Raw genomic sequence first — 21,474 nt, 5'->3', positions numbered from 1 at the left:
CCTGCAGCCCTACCCTTTGCCTCCTGTATGTGGGGGCGCCATGTTAACCGCTGGTCTAAGGTTACCCCGAGGTATTTCGCGGTTTTACACCACGGGATGGGGCCTCCCGTGATCGTCACCGGCTCTAAGTCACGAGGCAGCATTCTCTTTGTGAATATTACTGCCTGACTTTTGGCAGCATTAAATTTCAGCCGCCATTTCGTCGACCAGCTTCCTAAAGCCTCACACCCTAGCTGGAGACGCCGTCTCATTTCTTGCAGGTTCATGCTCCGGACGAGCAGCGCAGTGTCGTCGGCATATAATGCGAGCGACACCCGCGCCACTCGCGGAGCATCTGCGGTGTAGAGGGAGTACAGCAGGGGGCCGAGTACGGACCCCTGCGGCACTCCAGCCTGGATCGGTCGTTGGGTAGACACACCCTCCTCAAGGCGCACATGAAAGGTCCGGTCTTCGAGGTAGGACTTCAGTAGCACCCCGTGCGACGTCGGGATCCCGTGCACGAATAGTTTGTACACGAGCCCGTCGTGCCACACGGAGTCAAATGCCCTAGAGACGTCCAGGAACACCGCCCCAAGGTATTCCCGGGTCTCCAGGGCTCTCATGGCTTCCTCCACGACACGCATGAGTTGGTGTACTGTGGAGTGGCCCCTGCGAAAACCGAACTGTTCATCTGGAAGCAGATGTTCGGCCTCCACGTGTCTGAGGAGGCGTTTGGCGTAGAGGCGCTCGAATACTTTCGAGAGTGTGGGCAGGAGGCTGATCGGGCGGTAGGAGGCCGCCAGACGGGGGTCCTTGTCTGTCTTAGGGATTGCTACCACTTCCGCGTGTTTCCACTCGGAAGGGTAGATTCCCGTGCGTAGGATGGTGTTGAAGATGTCTGCGAGCGTCTGGTATGCCTCTGCTGGGAGTTCGCGCAGGAGGATGCCGACGATGCCATCATCCCCTCCCGCCTTTTTTGGGCTGATTGTCCGTAGCTGCAGGGCCACTTCTTCCACTGTTATCAGCTCAATGTTGTCTCCGTCTTCTCTGGCCGCTAGGAAGGTGGGGAGCTGTGTTTCTACCAGGCGAACGTGATCGGCGTCCACGACGTCCGCCACGGGCGTGAAAGACGCCGCGAAGTGGTCGGCCAACACGTTCGCCTTTTCATCGGGATGGCTGAAGACCTCCTGGCCTACCTGAATTGGTGGGACGCGCCTACGTCGTCTCAAAAATGATTTTGCGACGCGCCAGGCGTTGCCGTCAGCAGGGTCAAGGGTTTCCACTAGGGCCGCCCATTCCCTGTTTCGGTGGGCCTCGACTGCAGCCTTGATCTCCCGGCGCATGTGGTTCAGCCGGGCCTTCGTGTGACGTTGGCGTGTAATTTGCCACTCTCGGAAGAGCCGGTTTTTCTCCCGGATCGTCTCCCTGATTTCGGGCGGGAGGCGACGGGAGTTTACCAGTGGATGTTGTGCGGGAGGCGGTGAGGCTGCCTCGGCGGCCTGGAGCAGTTTTTCGCTCAGGTACTGCAGGGCAGTGTCCGTGCCAACCTCAGAAGGGTCTGGGGCGTCTGTCAGGAGAGGGAGGACCTCCTCCTGATAGCGCTCTCGATTTAGGTGCCTGAAGTTCGGACGACGTGGCGGAAGGGCCGCACCGACGATGTCCACGTCATAGATCACTGGGACGTGATCTGATGACAGTGCACAGCGCGTCGATGCGGAGATGTGGTGCCCTATACCTTTGAGAATTGCTATGTCCAGCACATCGGACAACAGGTCCTGGCGAGCTGGGAAGATGGTATGTTCGAATGGCCCCAGAGCTATGGCGCCGTTTCTCTGGGCAGCTCTGAGGAGACGGCGGCCATTGGCATTTGTGAGGCGGGAGTTCCATTCCGCGTGCTTCGAGTTGAAGTCACCCGCAATGAAAACCCGCCCCCCAGCCGCCAGTAGCGCGTCGATATCCTGGTCGGCAAGAGTAGCGCGTGGGGGCTTATAGGCAGCAACGAAGGTTATCTGTCCTATTGCGGTGGACACGCTGACTGCTGTGGCTTCCACCGATACTAGGTCAGGGAGGTGGGTGGCATGGTGCATCAGTGCACGTCGAACATACACGGCCGTCCCACCACCGGCAGTCGGCCTATCATAGCGGTAACAGGCGTAATTGGCTGCCCTGACTTGGACTCCAGGCTTAAGGTGGGTTTCGCAAACGAGACATATATCAACTGCTTCGTCCTGCAGAAAGTTGCGAAACTCACCTTGTTGCCTTACCAGGCCGTTTGCGTTGAATCCGCAGACGGTTAGCCCATGTATGTGCGGGTTATCCATGGTGTGGGGCTGGGACGGTGCTGGCCTGGAGGGCCGCCGTGACTGCCTGCACTAGTACTGGGAGTTGCTGGAGCATTGACGTCAGCGAGTGCAGGAGGGCATTTAGCTGTGTTGTCTCCAAACAGGGTTTATTGTGGGGTTCAGGAATGGCTGTTGCAGTATTGCGAACCGGTGGGATGTGTGCAGCAGGTGCCGTGCGACTGGCCACCTGTGCGTTTGCCTGACATGTTTGGTGTGGGGAGCTGGGGGTGGGACGCAGTGGGCCCTGACTGCAGTCTTTGGTGCTTGTTGCGGGTGGGGTGGGGCCTGGCTGGGCTGCTGGTGACTGGTTTGTGGCAGCCGGCTTGTTCGTGGCGTCTGGGGGTGCTTGCTGTCGCTCCTGGTGGGCTGGGGCCGCGCCTTTTGCGGCTGCGGCATAGCTGGTGCCTTGCTGGACTGGGCGTGACGTTCCACGTCCGCGTCCGCGGCGCCTGGTCTTTTTAAATAGGTTGCAGCCCCTGTAGCTAGCCACGTGTTGTTCACTGCAGTTGCAGCATTTCGGCGGTTCATCTTTGCTCTTTTTGCAGTCTCTGCTTTGATGGGAGCCCGCGCATTTGACGCAACGGGCAGGCATTGTGCAGAAGTGTGCCACATGATCCAGGCCTTGGCACGAGAAGCACTGTGCTCTTCGCCCCTTGGCCCGGAGCGGCTCAACTTCTACGTCGACTGTGGCTATTGTTTTAAGTTGAAATATCTTTCTGGCCTCGATGCTGTCCACCAGGACAACGAGGAACAGTGGCATGTCCCTCCGTGTCCTGGGTGACTTCATGAGGCCTGCTGATCTAACGCTGTACCCCAAGGCGAGGAGTTCCTCCTTGAGGTGATCAGGTTCCATACTCATGGGCAAACGGCGGAAGACTACCTTCAGGAGAGGGAGCCGCTCTGCATCATGAGTGTAGCAGAACAGCCCCTCCTCCCGAATCTTACTCATGGTTGCGCGGTAGTCGTCCATGTTTGCAGGTGTGATGCGCAACATCTCGCGCCCAAGGGACTTTATTTTGGGTGGTGCGGACACACCCTCAGAGAATTTTTCTAGGAAGGCTCGAAAGGTGTCCTTCCAAAGGACATTGATTGGTGGTGGGGCCACCCTTTTGGGCGGCCTTGGCGCTTCCTCCATAGCCTCGGTGTCGATTGGGGCGGACTCGAACGAGTTTGCCGTCGGGAGCGGCTGCACCTGCTCGAGCTTCCTTGCCCGAGCCGTGTGCTTCCGCTTGGGGACGACAAACTCATCTTCTTCCTCCTCTGCGGCTTCAATGTCTTCTGTGGCGCCTTCAGGCGCGGTTTGCTTCTTCTTCTGCTGCGGCATTCTGTGGGCAGAAGAAGGGGTGCTTTCGGACGACTCATCGTCATCCGCCGGCCTTTTACGCGATGGGAGTGAGACTTCCATAGCCTCGCCATCGTGGATTAATTTTTCCAGGTTGGCTTCTGGAATAACGTCCTCGTGAGATGCTGCTGGCAGGTCAGCAGCCTCTTGACTGGCCTGTACCGTGGGGGGAGCTAGCAGGGCAGTGGGTGCATGAGACGCCACGCCTGGTGGCTCTGCTCCCTTCGGGGCCGCCTCCGGCAGTGCAGTGTCCTCTTGCGTGGACACGCCTGGCGGGGCTCCCGGCGGTACCTTGGCCTCTTCACTGGCTGCGCCTGGCAGTGCGGCGGGGAGGTCGTACTGTAAGAACCTTATGTAAGCCTTTTCCGCGGCCTCGCGTTCAGAGGCGGTGGCGGCTTTGGCCATGCGGTTCATTACAACAAAGAGTTCGACCGTTGTGAGTGGGCGATACCCTGGAGGAGCGGTCGCGGGGGTCGGAGCATTGGAGGCCGCCACCAGAGCGTGCTCTGACGCGGCGACCACCGCCGCGACGTTCGCAGCGATGTTATTGCCTTCCATGGGGAAGACAGGAGCTCTTGAGGGTGGGTGCTAAGCGAGTGAGCGCGGACTGGTCCCACGTGAAGGGGGTCCTGACTCACGGCGTGCCCTAACAGTCCCTAGGCGCAATACAAATTGATGCTGATCAATTTGTATTGCAGCCACGATAACGGTAACACACAATTTTGCCGCTAGACGAACTCGCAAGCGAGTCGTTAGCTGGAGAAGTCCGCTACCGCTTCTGCCACGTGGCCACCTTCGGCCCGCGTGCCTTGACAAAGGCGCGCGAGAACAAAGGCGCTCGTGAACAAAGGCGCGCGACGGACAAAGCGCTGCGGAGAGCCCAAGCGACCTGACGCTGCGGCGGCTCGGCGCAGACGCGTGCGTGCGTGCGTGCCGGCGCAGCCGGGGTGGGGGTGCTTTATGGGCTCGGGTGCGGCGGCCGGTTGCGCGCGCGCCCCATTGGTCGGCGGCCGCAACAGGGCGAGCTGGTAAAGGTGCGGCGGCGGCTGGCGGCGGGTGCCACTGTGTGGGGAGACGCTGACTAGAGCGGAGCGCTTGCTACTGGTGTTGCTGCTGCCGTACGTTGGTTCGAGATGCCGCCCAAGACTAGCGGGAAGGCCGCCAAGAAGGCTGGCAAGGCGCAGAAGAACATTTCGAAGGGCGACAAGAAGAAGAAGCGCAAGAGGAAGGAGAGCTATGCCATCTACATCTACAAGGTGCTGAAGCAGGTGCACCCTGACACGGGCATCTCGTCGAAGGCGATGAGCATCATGAACAGCTTCGTGAACGACATTTTCGAGCGCATTGCGGCCGAGGCTTCTCGCCTGGCGCACTACAACAAGCGCTCGACCATCACGTCCCGCGAGATCCAGACCGCTGTGCGGCTGTTGCTGCCTGGCGAGCTGGCCAAGCACGCCGTGAGCGAGGGCACGAAGGCGGTGACCAAGTACACGAGCTCCAAGTAAGGAGGTGGCTCTGGAATGGAAGGAAGGATGGAGAAGGCTCCTCCGTTGCGAGAGCGGCAAAACGGCCCTTTTCAGGGCCACCAACTTGCCTTTTGCGGGAAGGGCGGAATTGTTGTTGTTGTTTGTGTGGACGGCTGTGATGTATGTGTGCATTTTGATTGTGGGTGGGGGGGCGCGTCAAAGCGTGTTGCGCGGGGTACGGCCACGAGGTTGGTCGCCGTGGCGTGGAATGGTGGCACGCCTCGTTGGCGTGGTTTTTGACCCATTGGTGTTGTTGGTGTGTGTGTGTGTGTGTGTGTGTGTGTGTGTGTGTGTGTGTGTGTGTGTGTGTGTTACCCGTCTGCGAGGGGGGACAGTGTGATCGGCGACTTTTGTGTCACCGTAACGACGGCCGTTTGCGGGTTTGTTTTTTTGCACATCATACATGGCGAGGGTGAAATGTGAAATGTTTTTGTTTGGTTTTTTTTTGCCGCCCACTATTCCCTTTGCTGTACGCCGAGTTTGACAATGGTGCGACGTAACTGCAGCGTGGAGGTGTGTGAGTGACGTTGAAATGAACGTGCCATTAAGACGCATTGTTGTTGTATTGTACTGTACGTGTACGGCGACACGCACGATGATGTACCATTCGACTCTGATGTTTGATAGCCGTGTCTGACTGATTGCGTACGACGCACGCACACCGATGTCGTCATTCAAGATGCACGCTAGACGACGACGGCGGCGGCGGCGGTCGTTTGTTTGGCGAATGTCTGTACACGTGTTTGTCTGTGTCCATCCGGTATGTATTTGTTTGTTTGAAAGTGTTTTGTGTGTCGGTGACGTGGTCCGATCCGTCGCCCCCTGAGTAACTGTCGATCGGCGCGATAGACCGGCGTCACGCAACTGAACCGAAGTCTTGGGCACACCCGTCATACTGTTGTACACCGTCGCGCTGAGAACGGTAACGAAAGGTTGACTTTGATCGGTCGAATGTCTGGGCAGAACGTGAGGAATGAGGCAAGAGTGCAAGGAGGGGGGGCAAAAGAGAGAGGAAGGGAAAAAGGGGAGAAACGCATTCGTAGAGCAACGGAACGTTCCCGTGTCGGAGGCGTATTGGAGCCGCACTGAAATGCGTTTAACGGCGGCGCGGCTGCAAGTGTCTGCCGTGGTGAACGTTACCTTTGACGGCTGCATTGGGCTTTGCCTTTGCTTTTGCTTTCGCTTTCGCGTTCGCTTTCGCTTTCCCGGATGTACGTAACGTTTGTTGATATGGTTCTGAGGAAGAGTGTATGACAGTGCCGTGCCGTCCATGTTCGTGTGCCCTCCCATTGTGTGTAATGCTATTGTCTGTGTACTTGAATGATGTATGTAGGTGTTAGTGGACATGTTTTACCAGTGGGGGGGAAATGGATCGTCGATAGTTGCCGTCACTCTGTCACGGTCGAGATGACGCACCCTCCGTACAGAAAGGTGTCGAGAAAGTGAGTGTGTGTGTGTGTGTGTGTGTGCGTCCGTGAATTGGCAGTGTTTGGAGGTGGGCGTGCCCTGGATGTGGCCCGGAAAAGGCTGTTCGTTAGGCGGTAGTGTTGTGTGGACAGGGGAGGGGCATGCGTAACGCTGCTGGCATGGCATTTCGGGAGATGGGAGGGGGCAAACGAGGAAACGAGGAGCGGCGGCCAAAGACGGGACGGGGAGGGGCGCGGTGTGGGTGGCTTGCGCCTGTGCTCGGCGTTGTGGTTTGTGCAAAAGAGGAGGAGAAAAACAATGTGAGTTGCCAGGGAGGGGAGCGGTGTTGTGTTGTGGTTGTCGTGGTGTAGCCGCAGACGCGGCTGTCAGTGAACGTGGCGAGACGGACGGATGCGCGGAGGGGCGGGGGCGGCGCATTTCGCCGGTGCCGTGCCGTGCCATGCCTGAAAGCCGCGTGGTCGCTGTGTTGTTGGTGGCGTGGGGGCGAGGAGAGTACCGCACGGGTGTGCTTGTGCGCCGGAAATGGCACACTGCGCCCGCCCGTCTTGGAGGCTGATGGCTGTGGTGTGGAAATGGGGCGCGGTGATGTTGAAGCAGTTGAAGAACAGAAAAGAAACGAAGAAAACGGAAGGCGTGATGCGGCGGTGGTGGTGAGAGCGGGAAAAAAAAAAAAAAAAAAAAAAAGAAGGAAAAACAACAAGAAACAAAAAAGAAAACAAAAAGTCTATCAATATTAAAATGGAAATGGAAATGGAAATGGACCCAGGTATAACCTCCCTGCACAAATAGCAGAGAGTCTGATGATAATAAAAATGTGCCAGAATGTTAACGTCCCTACAAAACAAACCCAACGATAATATTAATGAAAGAGTGAACCGTATGTAACATTGCAACAGACATAACGAAACCTGATAAATTGTATAAGGGCAGCAGCGTTGACCTTTGGCCCTGTATTCAGAATAAAAAGAGCCAAAGATCGTTACCCCAATGAAAAAGACACTGAAACACGTATGTAACATAGTAGCGATGGCGAGACATTGTAGCATCTGTGACCAGAGAGTTTGCGCTGGACTGCGCGAGTGTTGCGAGCGGTTCTCAGTCAGTCAGTCTGTCAGTAGTCGTTGCGAGTCCGTAGCTCTGTGTAGTTGAGGGCTGTACTCTGTCAGTAGTCGTCGCGTTCAGTACGCTAATAGTCGTCATGCAGAGCGGTCGGTCAGTAGTAGCAGCCGAGTGCGGTTGTGTGATGTAGGCGGTCGGCAACACTGGTCAAGATGGTGAATAAGGTATACTGTTTAATTAATATAATCATTAGATAATGAAAAATTGTAATTATTCTCCAACAAGTTCCCCAATAATAATTTTTATTTCAAAAGCATTTTTCAAACATTTAATTTTTTATTGAACTAAAGAGTTCGTTGCACTTCACATTTCATTCCACTTCTTTGAAGAAAAATGTCACTAAAATCACAAAAAAAGAGAATATTATTATTTGCAATGCAGTTCCTCCAAGCGCTGCGCAACAACCAGAGCAGAAATGTGACGTCCATTTATTCGGAGGTAAGACTTTAATTCTGATTGTTTTGCACAGGGCCAAAGACCGATATTTCGGTTTAATTGAAGTTTCTTGTCACTGAACGGACTTTTTTAAATGTTGTGTGAAGACTTTATATTTGAGTCAGATTGCGAATTTCACATTGTTGTTGCCATTTTCAATACCTCTCATTGTGGGCGAGGTTACAATTAGCGCCAATGTCCATTAGCATCCGTAAATAACATTGTCCATTATTTTAAATTTTGCTGGGAGGTTACAACACACACACAAAAAAAAAAACAAAAAATTGCATTTATATCCGCTCCTCAATTGTAGATACCCCTTACACAGCTGTGTGCAATGAATGAGTGCTGGCTGGTAATTAATTGCACTCCTTGGAGGGAAATGCCATAGGAAGTAGTCTTTAAAAAGTGAATGTTTTTCGTTAAGAGACAAAAGTTACTTTAGAAAAAAAGTAATAGTGGGGCTTTTGTTGTTGAACAAAATAAGTACAATGAACATACGTTATCAGATTTGCGCAATGCAGCGTCACACCACCTTTTGATTATAACACAATATACTATACATCGTCCCGAACCGTGACCAGAGTCGCGAGACGAGCAGAGCACGCCGCCGACGCCCGCTCAGTACAACCGTCCACCCGCTACTACTGTCGACCGACTACTACCTCTCCCGACTCGCGCTACAATATATATAACAACTGTTCCTGGCGACCCGGTGCGTGCCACTACTGTCGTCTGGCGCGGTCCAAGCGCCGACTAGCAGCGATAAAGAACTCTCTGGTCAGACAGAGATGCTGTCATGCCTCGCCATCGCTCTGGTAATGAATACATACGTGTTGCAGCGTGCGTACCACCGGAACACGCAGTGGCGGAGCCAAAGACTGTGTTGTCGAGGTCGAGTGCGAGTGGGAAGAGAGGCAGCGTCGGCACGGAGATGCAAGCGAGCGCGAGACGCACGGGGGCTGCGGCGTGGCGCGTTTGCGGTCGGCGCCTTTGGTGGCAACGGCCGGGACAAGCAGCGGTGTATGGTGTGGTGCGGGGCGGACAGGGGCGGCGGTGGACGGGGAGGAGGCGGCGCGACGACGGCATGGGGGCGAAAACGGGACGGGGGACGGCGGATGTTGAGAGGCGTCACGCGCGGACAGGACACAGACACAGAGACACACAGATTGGAAAGGGAGGGTGCGCGGTAGTAGTTGGGAATGTGCGTACCGTGCGGGATGGGAGTGGGCGAGGAACACGGTCGTGGCCCCTGTTTTGGGTGCGTGTGATGACGTCGGTGTGTTGTGGGAAGGGAAGGTGCTGTGGCGGCGGCGCGTAATGGGCGTAGGCCGAAAAGAGAAAGGAACGTGGGCAGTGTGTTGGCAAGCGTCGGTTCGACTGCGACGTTGATGGGCAGGGCAGGGCAGGGCAAGGTTAATGGTGGTAGGAGTAGGCGTGTGGGCGCAAAAAATCTGCCGCTGCAGGCGGTGCCGTAACCGCCATGGCGGGAAGGAGAGAGGGCCAAAGAAAGAAAGAAAGAAAGAAAGAAAGAAAGAAAGAAAGAAGAAAACAAAAAAAAAAAAAAAGGAGGGGGGGGGGGGCGAAAGTGGAGAGGCGGTGGTGTGAGAAGGGCGGGGGCGGAAGGAAGGCAGGAAGGACAAGAGGCGAGGCGACGGCTTGCTTTGTGTATCGGTCGGTCTCTGGCTATGCTTCGTTTTCTGCAGCAGGGTCGGTGCGCGGCGTGGCTCGCGGCAGTGGGAACGCCTGGTGGCTGGACGGCCAGCAATGCGGTTGGATGGGCGGCCACAGCACCGCACCTGTGCCCGAGGAGGAGACGCTGGCGGCGGGCCCTGAGGTGAGGCCGGCTCGGCTGGGGCTGTGGATGTGTAGGTGTGCGCCGCTGCTGCAACAACGAGTAAAACGCGAGAAGGAGGGATGGCGGTAGAGAGAGAGAAAAAAAAAAAAAAAAAAAAAAAAAAAAGGTCGTGTTGTGTTGATGCGCAGGCAGACGCGTACAGAGGGACGAGCCCGGTCTGCAGCAGGGTGTGGCCGTGCCGAGTGCAGAGCAGCGGCGGCTCGGTTCGGTTCGGCCCGGCCCGGCGGGCCGCGCTGTTGTCGCGGACGTGAGCGCCCCCTGGCGGGTGGCCGGAGGCGGCGCGGCGTGTTGGACGTGTGGCTGGTGGCAGTGCACAATTTGCGAGTGGCTGGCGGTGTGGTGTGGCGGTTGGCGCGTCGGGCGGCGGAGAGGTATGTGTTGCGGGCGCCCTTTGCTGCGCTGCGTCGTTGCGTGTGCCGTACAGGGCGGGCGCTTGTCGACTGTGTGGGCGGTGTGGCGAATTGGCGTGAAACGGCTGCCGAGAGGTGTGTGGTAGCGAGCCGGTCGGTGGTGTCAGTGCGAAGGGGAATGTGCGTGCGTTTGGCGGTTTCGGTGTGCTTTTTGCGGCGTGAGAGTGGGAATTAGTGGGGCCGGCTGTTGTGTTGGTTCCTTGTGTCTTGTGTCGCGTAGCTTGATGGCAACGTGGAAGGACGCCGGTTTCGTTTCGAGCCTTGCGTGTGGTTGTCGACGTTGACTGGTTGGCGTGTGCCGATGCACGTGCATGTGTGGGTCGCGAGTGCGTTTTTGGCTGGCTGTGTGTGTGTGTGTGTGTGTGTGTGTGTGTGTGTTTTGGGGGGGAAGGGGGAGGCGGTGGTGAAAGTGCAGTCGTTGCCACGGGCGTCGTCGGGTGGGGCTGGGGCTGGGGCTGGGGCTGTGCGTCGTGGCGGAAAGGTGGTAGGTTGCGGGAAGCGAGCCCGTCGTTGACGGTGTCGCGTGAGTTGTGAATCGAGTGGGGCGCGGGGCGCGGGACAGGAGCAGCGTGCCGCTGCGTCGTGGTCGTCAGCAGAGGCTGTGCGTGTGCTTGTCCTTTTTGTGGGCGGTTCGTGCGAGGCGTTTTTGTTTTGTGTTGCCCTAGTTGTTAGTTTATTTTGTTTGTGTTTGTTATTTTGAGACGACGACTGGTTGGTGGCGTGCGCGCGAAGTGGCGGTGTGCGCTTCCCGTGTCGTTTGTGTTGTTTGGTTTTTTTGTGGTTTTTTTTTTTTTTTTTTTTTTTTTTTTTTTTTTTTTTTTTGCACTGGGCCCCGGTGGGTGGGTGCGTGTGTGTCGATTGCCGGCTGGCGAAAGGTGCGCCATCGGCGGGGTGGGTCGCCGGCACAAGTAGAGGCGGCGGCGTTGTTGCTGTTGTTGTGTGGTGTTTGTTTTGTTCGGCTGTGTCGGCGAGCTGTGTTGCGGTGCGTGTGAATGGTGGTGCAAAAGTGCTGGCGTTGGGGCTGCGACTGCGACGGCGGCGAGCCGCGGGCGCGCCATTGATAGTGATGTTGTGAACAGCGGCTGTGTACGGTAGTGGTGTTGTTGTAGCACGACGTGCATCCGGGCCGGCGCGGAAAGCGCAGTTGCGGGCGGTTGCCCTTCGGTGCCAGCCATGTCGCGTGAGCGGCGGGTTGCTCTGGTGTCGACACGTGGTGCTCTGGGTTGTTGTGTGGTGCCCTTTGGCCGGTGGGGGTGGTTCGCGTGTGTCTCGTTCGCGCTCGGTGTCTGGTCGTGGTCGTGGTCGTGCTGCTCCCCCGTCTGTCGGCGGTTTCCGACGTCGTCTGTACGTTTTTGTTCGTTTGCGGCGTGCCTGCCGACGTCGTCCCGTCGCGACCTTTCAACCGAAAGTGTGGCGCCCGAAGGTGAACGAACGTAACCCTGACCTCGGCGCTTTACGCTGAGCCGAGCGAACCGAACCGAACCGAACCGAACCTAACCTGTGGTGTGGCGAGGTGAGCTCAGCCTGTGAGCCCCTAACGTCTACGTAAGGTAAGCTGTCCGGCTCACGCCTCACGTTCGAACGCTTTTTTTTAACCTACGTTTGACGCTTCTTAACCTAGCACTGACCCCTTAACCTAACGTGTAACCTAACCTAACCTAACCTAACCTAACCTAACCTAACCTAACCTAACCTAACCTCTGACGCCTGACGTGTTTGAATGCTTAACCTAAGTTTGACGCTTAACCTAACCCACGTCCACCTAACCTAACCTAACGTAGACGTGTAAACGTAATGTGTAACGCGTAACGTGTAAGGTCGGCTGTCGTGTGTGCTTGACGGCAGATTGGGTTGGTCTGTAGATTCGGATTGCGGTTTGCCTCGGTCGAGGGGTTGGGTCGGAAGCGGCGAGGGGCGGCGGCGCCTGTTGCGCAGGCGGCGTCCGTTTGCGGCGGGCAGTTGTTGAGAAACGGCTGTGAATGTTGGCGGGCGAGAGGAGGAGGACGGCGCGCGATGTGGCCCGACGGCTGCGGGCCGATCGGGAAACGGCGGGAGGGCGACGGAAGGCGATGGGGCGGCGGAGGCGCGTTTGCACGGCCGTCATCGCCGCACGCCTCGGCTTGTGTGGCTGTGGCGCCGGCCGCGCTGGCCGGGCTGCCGCGGCGACGGTGTGGGAGTTTTGCCGAAGGTTTGGCCATTGTGGCGGGTCGTCGGCTGGGGCTGTGGGGGCGGCATTTGGGCGGGGGCGGCGATTCTCGGCGGGCCGACCCAGGCTGTAGCGCGCGGTAGCTGCAGTTTGGCCGTGGTTTGCGGCGCTGCCGTGGCGACTGGTTGGCGACTGTGGTGTGGCTGTGTGTAGCCCCATCCTCGGTGGTTTGAAAGGCGCGGGCGGTTGTGGCGCAGGTTTGGGGCTGCTCCGCACAGGCTGTCGGACGTTGGGCGGTAGCAAGCGCGGGAGGCGCGGCGCGGCGGCGCGCAGAGTGGCGGCCGCTCTCTCGGCCGTCCGCGCCCGCCCGCGACACTGGCTGGGCCTTGTGATTCTCTGCTCTGCTGCTGTGCTGTGCTTGCGTGCCTGCCTGCCGTCCCGCTCGCTCTCGCTGTGTGTTACGCGCGTCGTCGAAATGGCAGATCAGGCGGCTACGAACGAGACTGCTGCGGCACCCGCCGCCACCGGCACTACGAAGAAGGCCAAGTCTGCGTCGTCTGCGAAGAAGCCGCGCGCCAAGCCTGCGCACCCGCGCACCTCTGAGATGGTGACGGCCGCCATCAAGAGTCTGAAGGAGCGCGGCGGGTCGTCGCTGCAGGCGATCAAGAAGTACATAGCCGCGCACTACAAGCTGGACGCGGAGAAGCTGGCGCCGTTTATCAAGAAGTACCTCAAGTCGGCCGTCGTGGCGGGCGAGCTGGTGCAGACGAAGGGGAAGGGCGCGTCCGGCTCGTTCAAGCTTGCCGGCGCCGGCGGCGGGGGGGCGGCCGAGGGCGGCAAGGCTCGTGCTGGCGGTGCCAAGAAGAAGCGCGCCGCTCCGGCCAGCAAGGAGAAGAAGGGCGCCCGTGCGGCCGGCGCAAAGAAGGCTGGTGGCGTGAAGGCGGCGACCGGTCGGAAGGCGGGCGCCGCCAAGAAGGCGTCTGCGGCGTCGGCCGCTCCCGCGGGTGCGAAGAAGGCGGCTGCGGCCAAGCCGGCCAAGGCCAAGTCGCCGTCGAAGGCGAAGAAGGCCGCCAAGGTTCCGACGAAGAAGCCGAAGGCGCCGCGCCCGAAGAAGGCGACGACGCCGTCTAAGGCGAAGGCTTCGCCCAAGAAGAAGAAGTAGAGTAGAGGAGAAAGAGATGGGAGAAAGGAAGGGTTTGGCGCTTGACTCCGTCGTCCCCACCCCCCGTCGTCGTCTAGTGGCGCGCAAGAGACGCGCGGCCCAAAACGGCCCTTCTCAGGGCCATCAAAGCACGTCGGGGAAGGTTTTGATTGTCGTGTTGCGTTTGGTGTGGGTGTCTGTCTGTCTGGCGTTTCTGTATGCCCGTGGGGATGCTGTTTGCGTGCCGTGGTGGTTGGATTGCGGGGGTCGGTGGCGGGTGTGGGCGGCGGTAGCGGTAAGCGGTGTTGTTGTTGTTGTTGTTGTCGTGGTTGATTGTCGCCGTGTTTGTGGCGGCGGCCGACGGTTGGTTTTCTGTCACGTTGTTTAGTTTGAATACGTTGGTTGGCTTGCCTGCGTTCGTTCTTCTCGGATGTCTGTCTTGTCGAGTCGTGTCTGGTCTTTGTTTTGTTTTGTTCCTTTGTGTGTGTGTGTGTGTTATGTTTTGCAACGGGGGGCACGTTGAGATGCGGAAGGAGTCGGCGGGGATTTCGGTGGCGTGTAGAGGGAGCGAGCGCGCCTGCCTGGCCGTTGGCCGTCGGAGTGGAGTGCGGGTTTTTTTTGTTTTCGAAACGAAAGCGGCGGCCGGCCAGCCACCCGTGCGGTGTGACGTCGGCCGTTGGGTATTGTGCGCTTTGAGCGCCGGGGAGGGATGATGTGTGATTGTTGCGCGCCGCTAGCAGGCAGGCAGAGTGAGCGGGTGTGGCGGACGGACGGGAAGTGGTGGTTTTTGTTTTTGGGTTGCGGGGCGAGAGGCAGGCGACCGACAAAGTTTGCTCGCGACGGAGAGATGTTAGTGGCCCTGAAAAGGGCCGTTTTTTGTTTGTGCGGTGCGGTGCCGCGGCGCGGTTTAGGCGCGCTCGCCGCGGATGCGGCGCGCGAGCTGGATGTCCTTGGGCATGATGGTGACGCGCTTGGCGTGGATTGCGCACAGGTTGGTGTCTTCGAAGAGGCCGACGAGGTAGGCCTCGCTGGCCTCCTGCAGGGCCATGACTGCGGAGCTCTGGAAGCGCAGGTCGGTCTTGAAGTCCTGGGCGATCTCGCGCACTAGGCGCTGGAATGGCAGCTTGCGGATGAGCAGCTCTGTGCTCTTCTGGTAGCGCCTGATTTCTCGCAGGGCGACGGTGCCCGGCCTGTAGCGGTGGGGCTTCTTGACGCCTCCGGTGGCGGGCGCGCTCTTCCTCGCCGCCTTGGTGGCGAGCTGTTTGCGCGGCGCCTTTCCGCCGGTGGACTTGCGGGCCGTTTGCTTTGTGCGGGCCATGGCGGTAGCGGTAGCGGTAGCGGTAGCGGAGCGGCGTGCGTGGAGGTTAGGTGCGGCGCGGCGTCCGGTGCTGCCTTGACAACGGGCCCGCGCGCCTCCGTGCTGCGCTTATATGCCCTCGGTTGCGCGTGGTGGGGGGAGGGCGGGCCAGAGTCTATATAGGGGGGCGGCGGGCGCGCTGGGCGCAGACCGTAGCCGACTCGCCAGCCGCTGCAGCTGCTGTTTGTGCACGTTTTGCTTTGCCCGAGGAAGGAAGGATGACAGGCCGCGGCAAGGGAGGAAAGGGGCTCGGCAAGGGTGGCGCCAAGCGGCACCGCAAGGTGTTGCGCGACAACATCCAGGGCATCACGAAGCCCGCCATCCGCCGCCTGGCTCGCAGGGGCGGCGTGAAGCGCATCTCTGGTCTGATCTACGAGGAGACCCGCGGGGTGCTGAAGGTGTTCCTGGAGAACGTGATCCGCGACGCGGTGACGTACACTGAGCACGCCAAGCGCAAGACTGTGACGGCCATGGACGTGGTGTACGCCCTGAAGAGGCAGGGGCGCACCCTGTACGGTTTCGGCGGTTAGGCTGCGTCGCAGCGGGCGCTGGCCTTCCCGCGGCCGTGCTTGTGGGTGGGAGAGACTAGAAAACGGCCCTTTTCAGGGCCACCACACTGTTCGGAAGTTGAAAAGTGCGAAAGAGTCTGTGTTGTTGCTGCGTGTGTGCGCTGTGTTGTTTGTTTGTTTGTTTCCGTGTTTGAGCGACGTGATGTGACTGGGAGGGGAGAAGGAAAGGAAACGTGTCATGTGGCTGGCTGTGTGTGGAGCTGCTTCGTTTGTGTGTCGTTGTATCGATCGCGACGGAGATGGCGGGCTGTGTGTTGTTGTGCGAGAGGCGGTGATTATTTGCTTGCGTGGTTTGGCTCTGTGTGTTTGTTTGCGGCGGCGTTGGGGTTTCCGAGGCAAGGCGGCCGGATCAGCTGTTTCGTTCGTGTCGACGGCCGTTGCGCGCGGGAGTGGAGGGCGGTGTGTCGACACGCCTCCCTTTAACAATGGTCATTATTGCTGCCGTTGTCGGTTTGGAAGGCGACTGCGACCGTGCAAAATGTGTGTGTGTGTGTTGGGCCACACGGGCTGTGTGGACGACAAGATGGCGGACGTGCGCCGGCGGCGGCTGTGCTGTGACAGTGCAAAGTTAAAACAAAACAAGGTGCGGCGAGGACGACTGAAATTTTGCTTTGGACGTAGGTTTGTGTGGTGGCCCTGAAAAGGGCCGATTGTTGTGGGCCGAGCCGAGCCGGCAAAGCGCGTTGCGTGCAGGGGAGCACGCGGCGCTGCGATTGCCTGGCCTCCTTTAGGCCTTCTTCTCGGTCTTCTTTGGCAGCAGGACGGCCTGGATGTTGGGCAGGACACCACCCTGTGCGATGGTGACGCCCGACAGGAGCTTGTTGAGCTCCTCGTCGTTGCGGATGGCAAGCTGCAGGTGGCGCGGGATGATGCGCGTCTTCTTGTTGTCGCGGGCCGCGTTTCCGGCCAGCTCGAGCACCTCAGCCGCGAGGTACTCCATGACGGCGGCGAGGTAGACGGGCGCCCCGGCGCCGACGCGCTCTGCGTAGTTTCCCTTGCGCAGGAGGCGGTGGATTCTGCCGACCGGGAACTGGAGCCCAGCCCTGCTTGAGCGGGACTTTGACTTGCCCTTGACTTTGCCTCCCTTTCCGCGTCCGGACATGGCGATGGGCTAGCGACGGTGCACACGAAACGGAAACGAAAACGACCGGTGCGAGCGGCAGCGAGTCGAGCAGCGGAGTGCGTGCCGGCGCAGCCGGGGTGGGGGTGCTTTATGGGCTCGGGTGCGGCGGCCGGTTGCGCGCGCGCCCCATTGGTCGGCGGCCGCAACAGGGCGAGCTGGTAAAGGTGCGGCGGCGGCTGGCGGCGGGTGCCACTGTGTGGGGAGACGCTGACTAGAGCGGAGCGCTTGCTACTGGTGTTGCTGCTGCCGTACGTTGGTTCGAGATGCCGCCCAAGACTAGCGGGAAGGCCGCCAAGAAGGCTGGCAAGGCGCAGAAGAACATTTCGAAGGGCGACAAGAAGAAGAAGCGCAAGAGGAAGGAGAGCTATGCCATCTACATCTACAAGGTGCTGAAGCAGGTGCACCCTGACACGGGCATCTCGTCGAAGGCGATGAGCATCATGAACAGCTTCGTGAACGACATTTTCGAGCGCATTGCGGCCGAGGCTTCTCGCCTGGCGCACTACAACAAGCGCTCGACCATCACGTCCCGCGAGATCCAGACCGCTGTGCGGCTGTTGCTGCCTGGCGAGCTGGCCAAGCACGCCGTGAGCGAGGGCACGAAGGCGGTGACCAAGTACACGAGCTCCAAGTAAGGAGGTGGCTCTGGAATGGAAGGAAGGATGGAGAAGGCTCCTCCGTTGCGAGAGCGGCAAAACGGCCCTTTTCAGGGCCACCAACTTGCCTTTTGCGGGAAGGGCGGAATTGTTGTTGTTGTTTGTGTGGACGGCTGTGATGTATGTGTGCATTTTGATTGTGGGTGGGGGGGCGCGTCAAAGCGTGTTGCGCGGGGTACGGCCACGAGGTTGGTCGCCGTGGCGTGGAATGGTGGCACGCCTCGTTGGCGTGGTTTTTGACCCATTGGTGTTGTTGGTGTGTGTGTGTGTGTGTGTGTGTGTGTGTGTGTGTGTGTGTGTGTGTGTGTGTGTGTGTGTTACCCGTCTGCGAGGGGGGACAGTGTGATCGGCGACTTTTGTGTCACCGTAACGACGGCCGTTTGCGGGTTTGTTTTTTTGCACATCATACATGGCGAGGGTGAAATGTGAAATGTTTTTGTTTGGTTTTTTTTTGCCGCCCACTATTCCCTTTGCTGTACGCCGAGTTTGACAATGGTGCGACGTAACTGCAGCGTGGAGGTGTGTGAGTGACGTTGAAATGAACGTGCCATTAAGACGCATTGTTGTTGTATTGTACTGTACGTGTACGGCGACACGCACGATGATGTACCATTCGACTCTGATGTTTGATAGCCGTGTCTGACTGATTGCGTACGACGCACGCACACCGATGTCGTCATTCAAGATGCACGCTAGACGACGACGGCGGCGGCGGCGGTCGTTTGTTTGGCGAATGTCTGTACACGTGTTTGTCTGTGTCCATCCGGTATGTATTTGTTTGTTTGAAAGTGTTTTGTGTGTCGGTGACGTGGTCCGATCCGTCGCCCCCTGAGTAACTGTCGATCGGCGCGATAGACCGGCGTCACGCAACTGAACCGAAGTCTTGGGCACACCCGTCATACTGTTGTACACCGTCGCGCTGAGAACGGTAACGAAAGGTTGACTTTGATCGGTCGAATGTCTGGGCAGAACGTGAGGAATGAGGCAAGAGTGCAAGGAGGGGGGGCAAAAGAGAGAGGAAGGGAAAAAGGGGAGAAACGCATTCGTAGAGCAACGGAACGTTCCCGTGTCGGAGGCGTATTGGAGCCGCACTGAAATGCGTTTAACGGCGGCGCGGCTGCAAGTGTCTGCCGTGGTGAACGTTACCTTTGACGGCTGCATTGGGCTTTGCCTTTGCTTTTGCTTTCGCTTTCGCGTTCGCTTTCGCTTTCCCGGATGTACGTAACGTTTGTTGATATGGTTCTGAGGAAGAGTGTATGACAGTGCCGTGCCGTCCATGTTCGTGTGCCCTCCCATTGTGTGTAATGCTATTGTCTGTGTACTTGAATGATGTATGTAGGTGTTAGTGGACATGTTTTACCAGTGGGGGGGAAATGGATCGTCGATAGTTGCCGTCACTCTGTCACGGTCGAGATGACGCACCCTCCGTACAGAAAGGTGTCGAGAAAGTGAGTGTGTGTGTGTGTGTGTGTGTGTGTGTGTGTGCGTCCGTGAATTGGCAGTGTTTGGAGGTGGGCGTGCCCTGGATGTGGCCCGGAAAAGGCTGTTCGTTAGGCGGTAGTGTTGTGTGGACAGGGGAGGGGCATGCGTAACGCTGCTGGCATGGCATTTCGGGAGATGGGAGGGGGCAAACGAGGAAACGAGGAGCGGCGGCCAAAGACGGGACGGGGAGGGGCGCGGTGTGGGTGGCTTGCGCCTGTGCTCGGCGTTGTGGTTTGTGCAAAAGAGGAGGAGAAAAACAATGTGAGTTGCCAGGGAGGGGAGCGGTGTTGTGTTGTGGTTGTCGTGGTGTAGCCGCAGACGCGGCTGTCAGTGAACGTGGCGAGACGGACGGATGCGCGGAGGGGCGGGGGCGGCGCATTTCGCCGGTGCCGTGCCGTGCCATGCCTGAAAGCCGCGTGGTCGCTGTGTTGTTGGTGGCGTGGGGGCGAGGAGAGTACCGCACGGGTGTGCTTGTGCGCCGGAAATGGCACACTGCGCCCGCCCGTCTTGGAGGCTGATGGCTGTGGTGTGGAAATGGGGCGCGGTGATGTTGAAGCAGTTGAAGAACAGAAAAGAAACGAAGAAAACGGAAGGCGTGATGCGGCGGTGGTGGTGAGAGCGGGAAAAAAAAAAAAAAAAAAAAAAAAAAAGAAGGAAAAACAACAAGAAACAAAAAAGAAAACAAAAAGTCTATCAATATTAAAATGGAAATGGAAATGGAAATGGACCCAGGTATAACCTCCCTGCACAAATAGCAGAGAGTCCGATGATAATAAAAATGTGCCAGAATGTTAACGTCCCTACAAAACAAACCCAACGATAATATTAATGAAAGAGTGAACCGTATGTAACATTGCAACAGACATAACGAAACCTGATAAATTGTATAAGGGCAGCAGCGTTGACCTTTGGCCCTGTATTCAGAATAAAAAGAGCCAAAGATCGTTACCCCAATGAAAAAGACACTGAAACACGTATGTAACATAGTAGCGATGGCGAGACATTGTAGCATCTGTGACCAGAGAGTTTGCGCTGGACTGCGCGAGTGTTGCGAGCGGTTCTCAGTCAGTCAGTCTGTCAGTAGTCGTTGCGAGTCCGTAGCTCTGTGTAGTTGAGGGCTGTACTCTGTCAGTAGTCGTCGCGTTCAGTACGCTAATAGTCGTCATGCAGAGCGGTCGGTCAGTAGTAGCAGCCGAGTGCGGTTGTGTGATGTAGGCGGTCGGCAACACTGGTCAAGATGGTGAATAAGGTATACTGTTTAATTAATATAATCATTAGATAATGAAAAATTGTAATTATTCTCCAACAAGTTCCCCAATAATAATTTTTATTTCAAAAGCATTTTTCAAACATTTAATTTTTTATTGAACTAAAGAGTTCGTTGCACTTCACATTTCATTCCACTTCTTTGAAGAAAAATGTCACTAAAATCACAAAAAAAGAGAATATTATTATTTGCAATGCAGTTCCTCCAAGCGCTGCGCAACAACCAGAGCAGAAATGTGACGTCCATTTATTCGGAGGTAAGACTTTAATTCTGATTGTTTTGCACAGGGCCAAAGACCGATATTTCGGTTTAATTGAAGTTTCTTGTCACTGAACGGACTTTTTTAAATGTTGTGTGAAGACTTTATATTTGAGTCAGATTGCGAATTTCACATTGTTGTTGCCATTTTCAATACCTCTCATTGTGGGCGAGGTTACAATTAGCGCCAATGTCCATTAGCATCCGTAAATAACATTGTCCATTATTTTAAATTTTGCTGGGAGGTTACAACACACACACAAAAAAAAAAACAAAAAATTGCATTTATATCCGCTCCTCAATTGTAGATACCCCTTACACAGCTGTGTGCAATGAATGAGTGCTGGCTGGTAATTAATTGCACTCCTTGGAGGGAAATGCCATAGGAAGTAGTCTTTAAAAAGTGAATGTTTTTCGTTAAGAGACAAAAGTTACTTTAGAAAAAAAGTAATAGTGGGGCTTTTGTTGTTGAACAAAATAAGTACAATGAACATACGTTATCAGATTTGCGCAATGCAGCGTCACACCACCTTTTGATTATAACACAATATACTATACATCGTCCCGAACCGTGACCAGAGTCGCGAGACGAGCAGAGCACGCCGCCGACGCCCGCTCAGTACAACCGTCCACCCGCTACTACTGTCGACCGACTACTACCTCTCCCGACTCGCGCTACAATATATATAACAACTGTTCCTGGCGACCCGGTGCGTGCCACTACTGTCGTCTGGCGCGGTCCAAGCGCCGACTAGCAGCGATAAAGAACTCTCTGGTCAGACAGAGATGCTGTCATGCCTCGCCATCGCTCTGGTAATGAATACATACGTGTTGCAGCGTGCGTACCACCGGAACACGCAGTGGCGGAGCCAAAGACTGTGTTGTCGAGGTCGAGTGCGAGTGGGAAGAGAGGCAGCGTCGGCACGGAGATGCAAGCGAGCGCGAGACGCACGGGGGCTGCGGCGTGGGCGCGTTTGCGGTCGGCGCCTTTGGTGGCAACGGCCGGACAAGCAGCGGTGTATGGTGTGGTGCGGGG

At 57.2% G+C, this 21,474-nt stretch overlaps 1 protein-coding gene across 1 annotated transcript; it reads right to left on the bottom strand.

Annotated features, from left to right (window-relative positions):
• Positions 1–2,570: 2,570 nt before the first annotated feature.
• LOC126431843 (nascent polypeptide-associated complex subunit alpha, muscle-specific form-like) lies at positions 2,571–4,221 on the bottom strand (the record flags this gene model as incomplete). The annotated part of the gene is made up of 2 exons (XM_050090437.1): positions 3,267–4,221; positions 2,571–2,869 (listed from the first exon to the last, which is right to left on the bottom strand). Coding segments are annotated over exons 1-2 (1,254 nt in total), but the record flags the coding sequence as incomplete, so codon positions are not given.
• Positions 4,222–21,474: the final 17,253 nt, after the last annotated feature.

The sequence above is a fragment of the Schistocerca serialis genome, unplaced genomic scaffold (assembly GCF_023864345.2).
Source record: "Schistocerca serialis cubense isolate TAMUIC-IGC-003099 unplaced genomic scaffold, iqSchSeri2.2 HiC_scaffold_1114, whole genome shotgun sequence".
Lineage (NCBI taxonomy): Eukaryota > Metazoa > Arthropoda > Insecta > Orthoptera > Acrididae > Schistocerca > Schistocerca serialis.
Note: the sequence above shows the minus strand (reverse complement) of the source record. Positions and strands in the feature narration are given on the sequence as shown.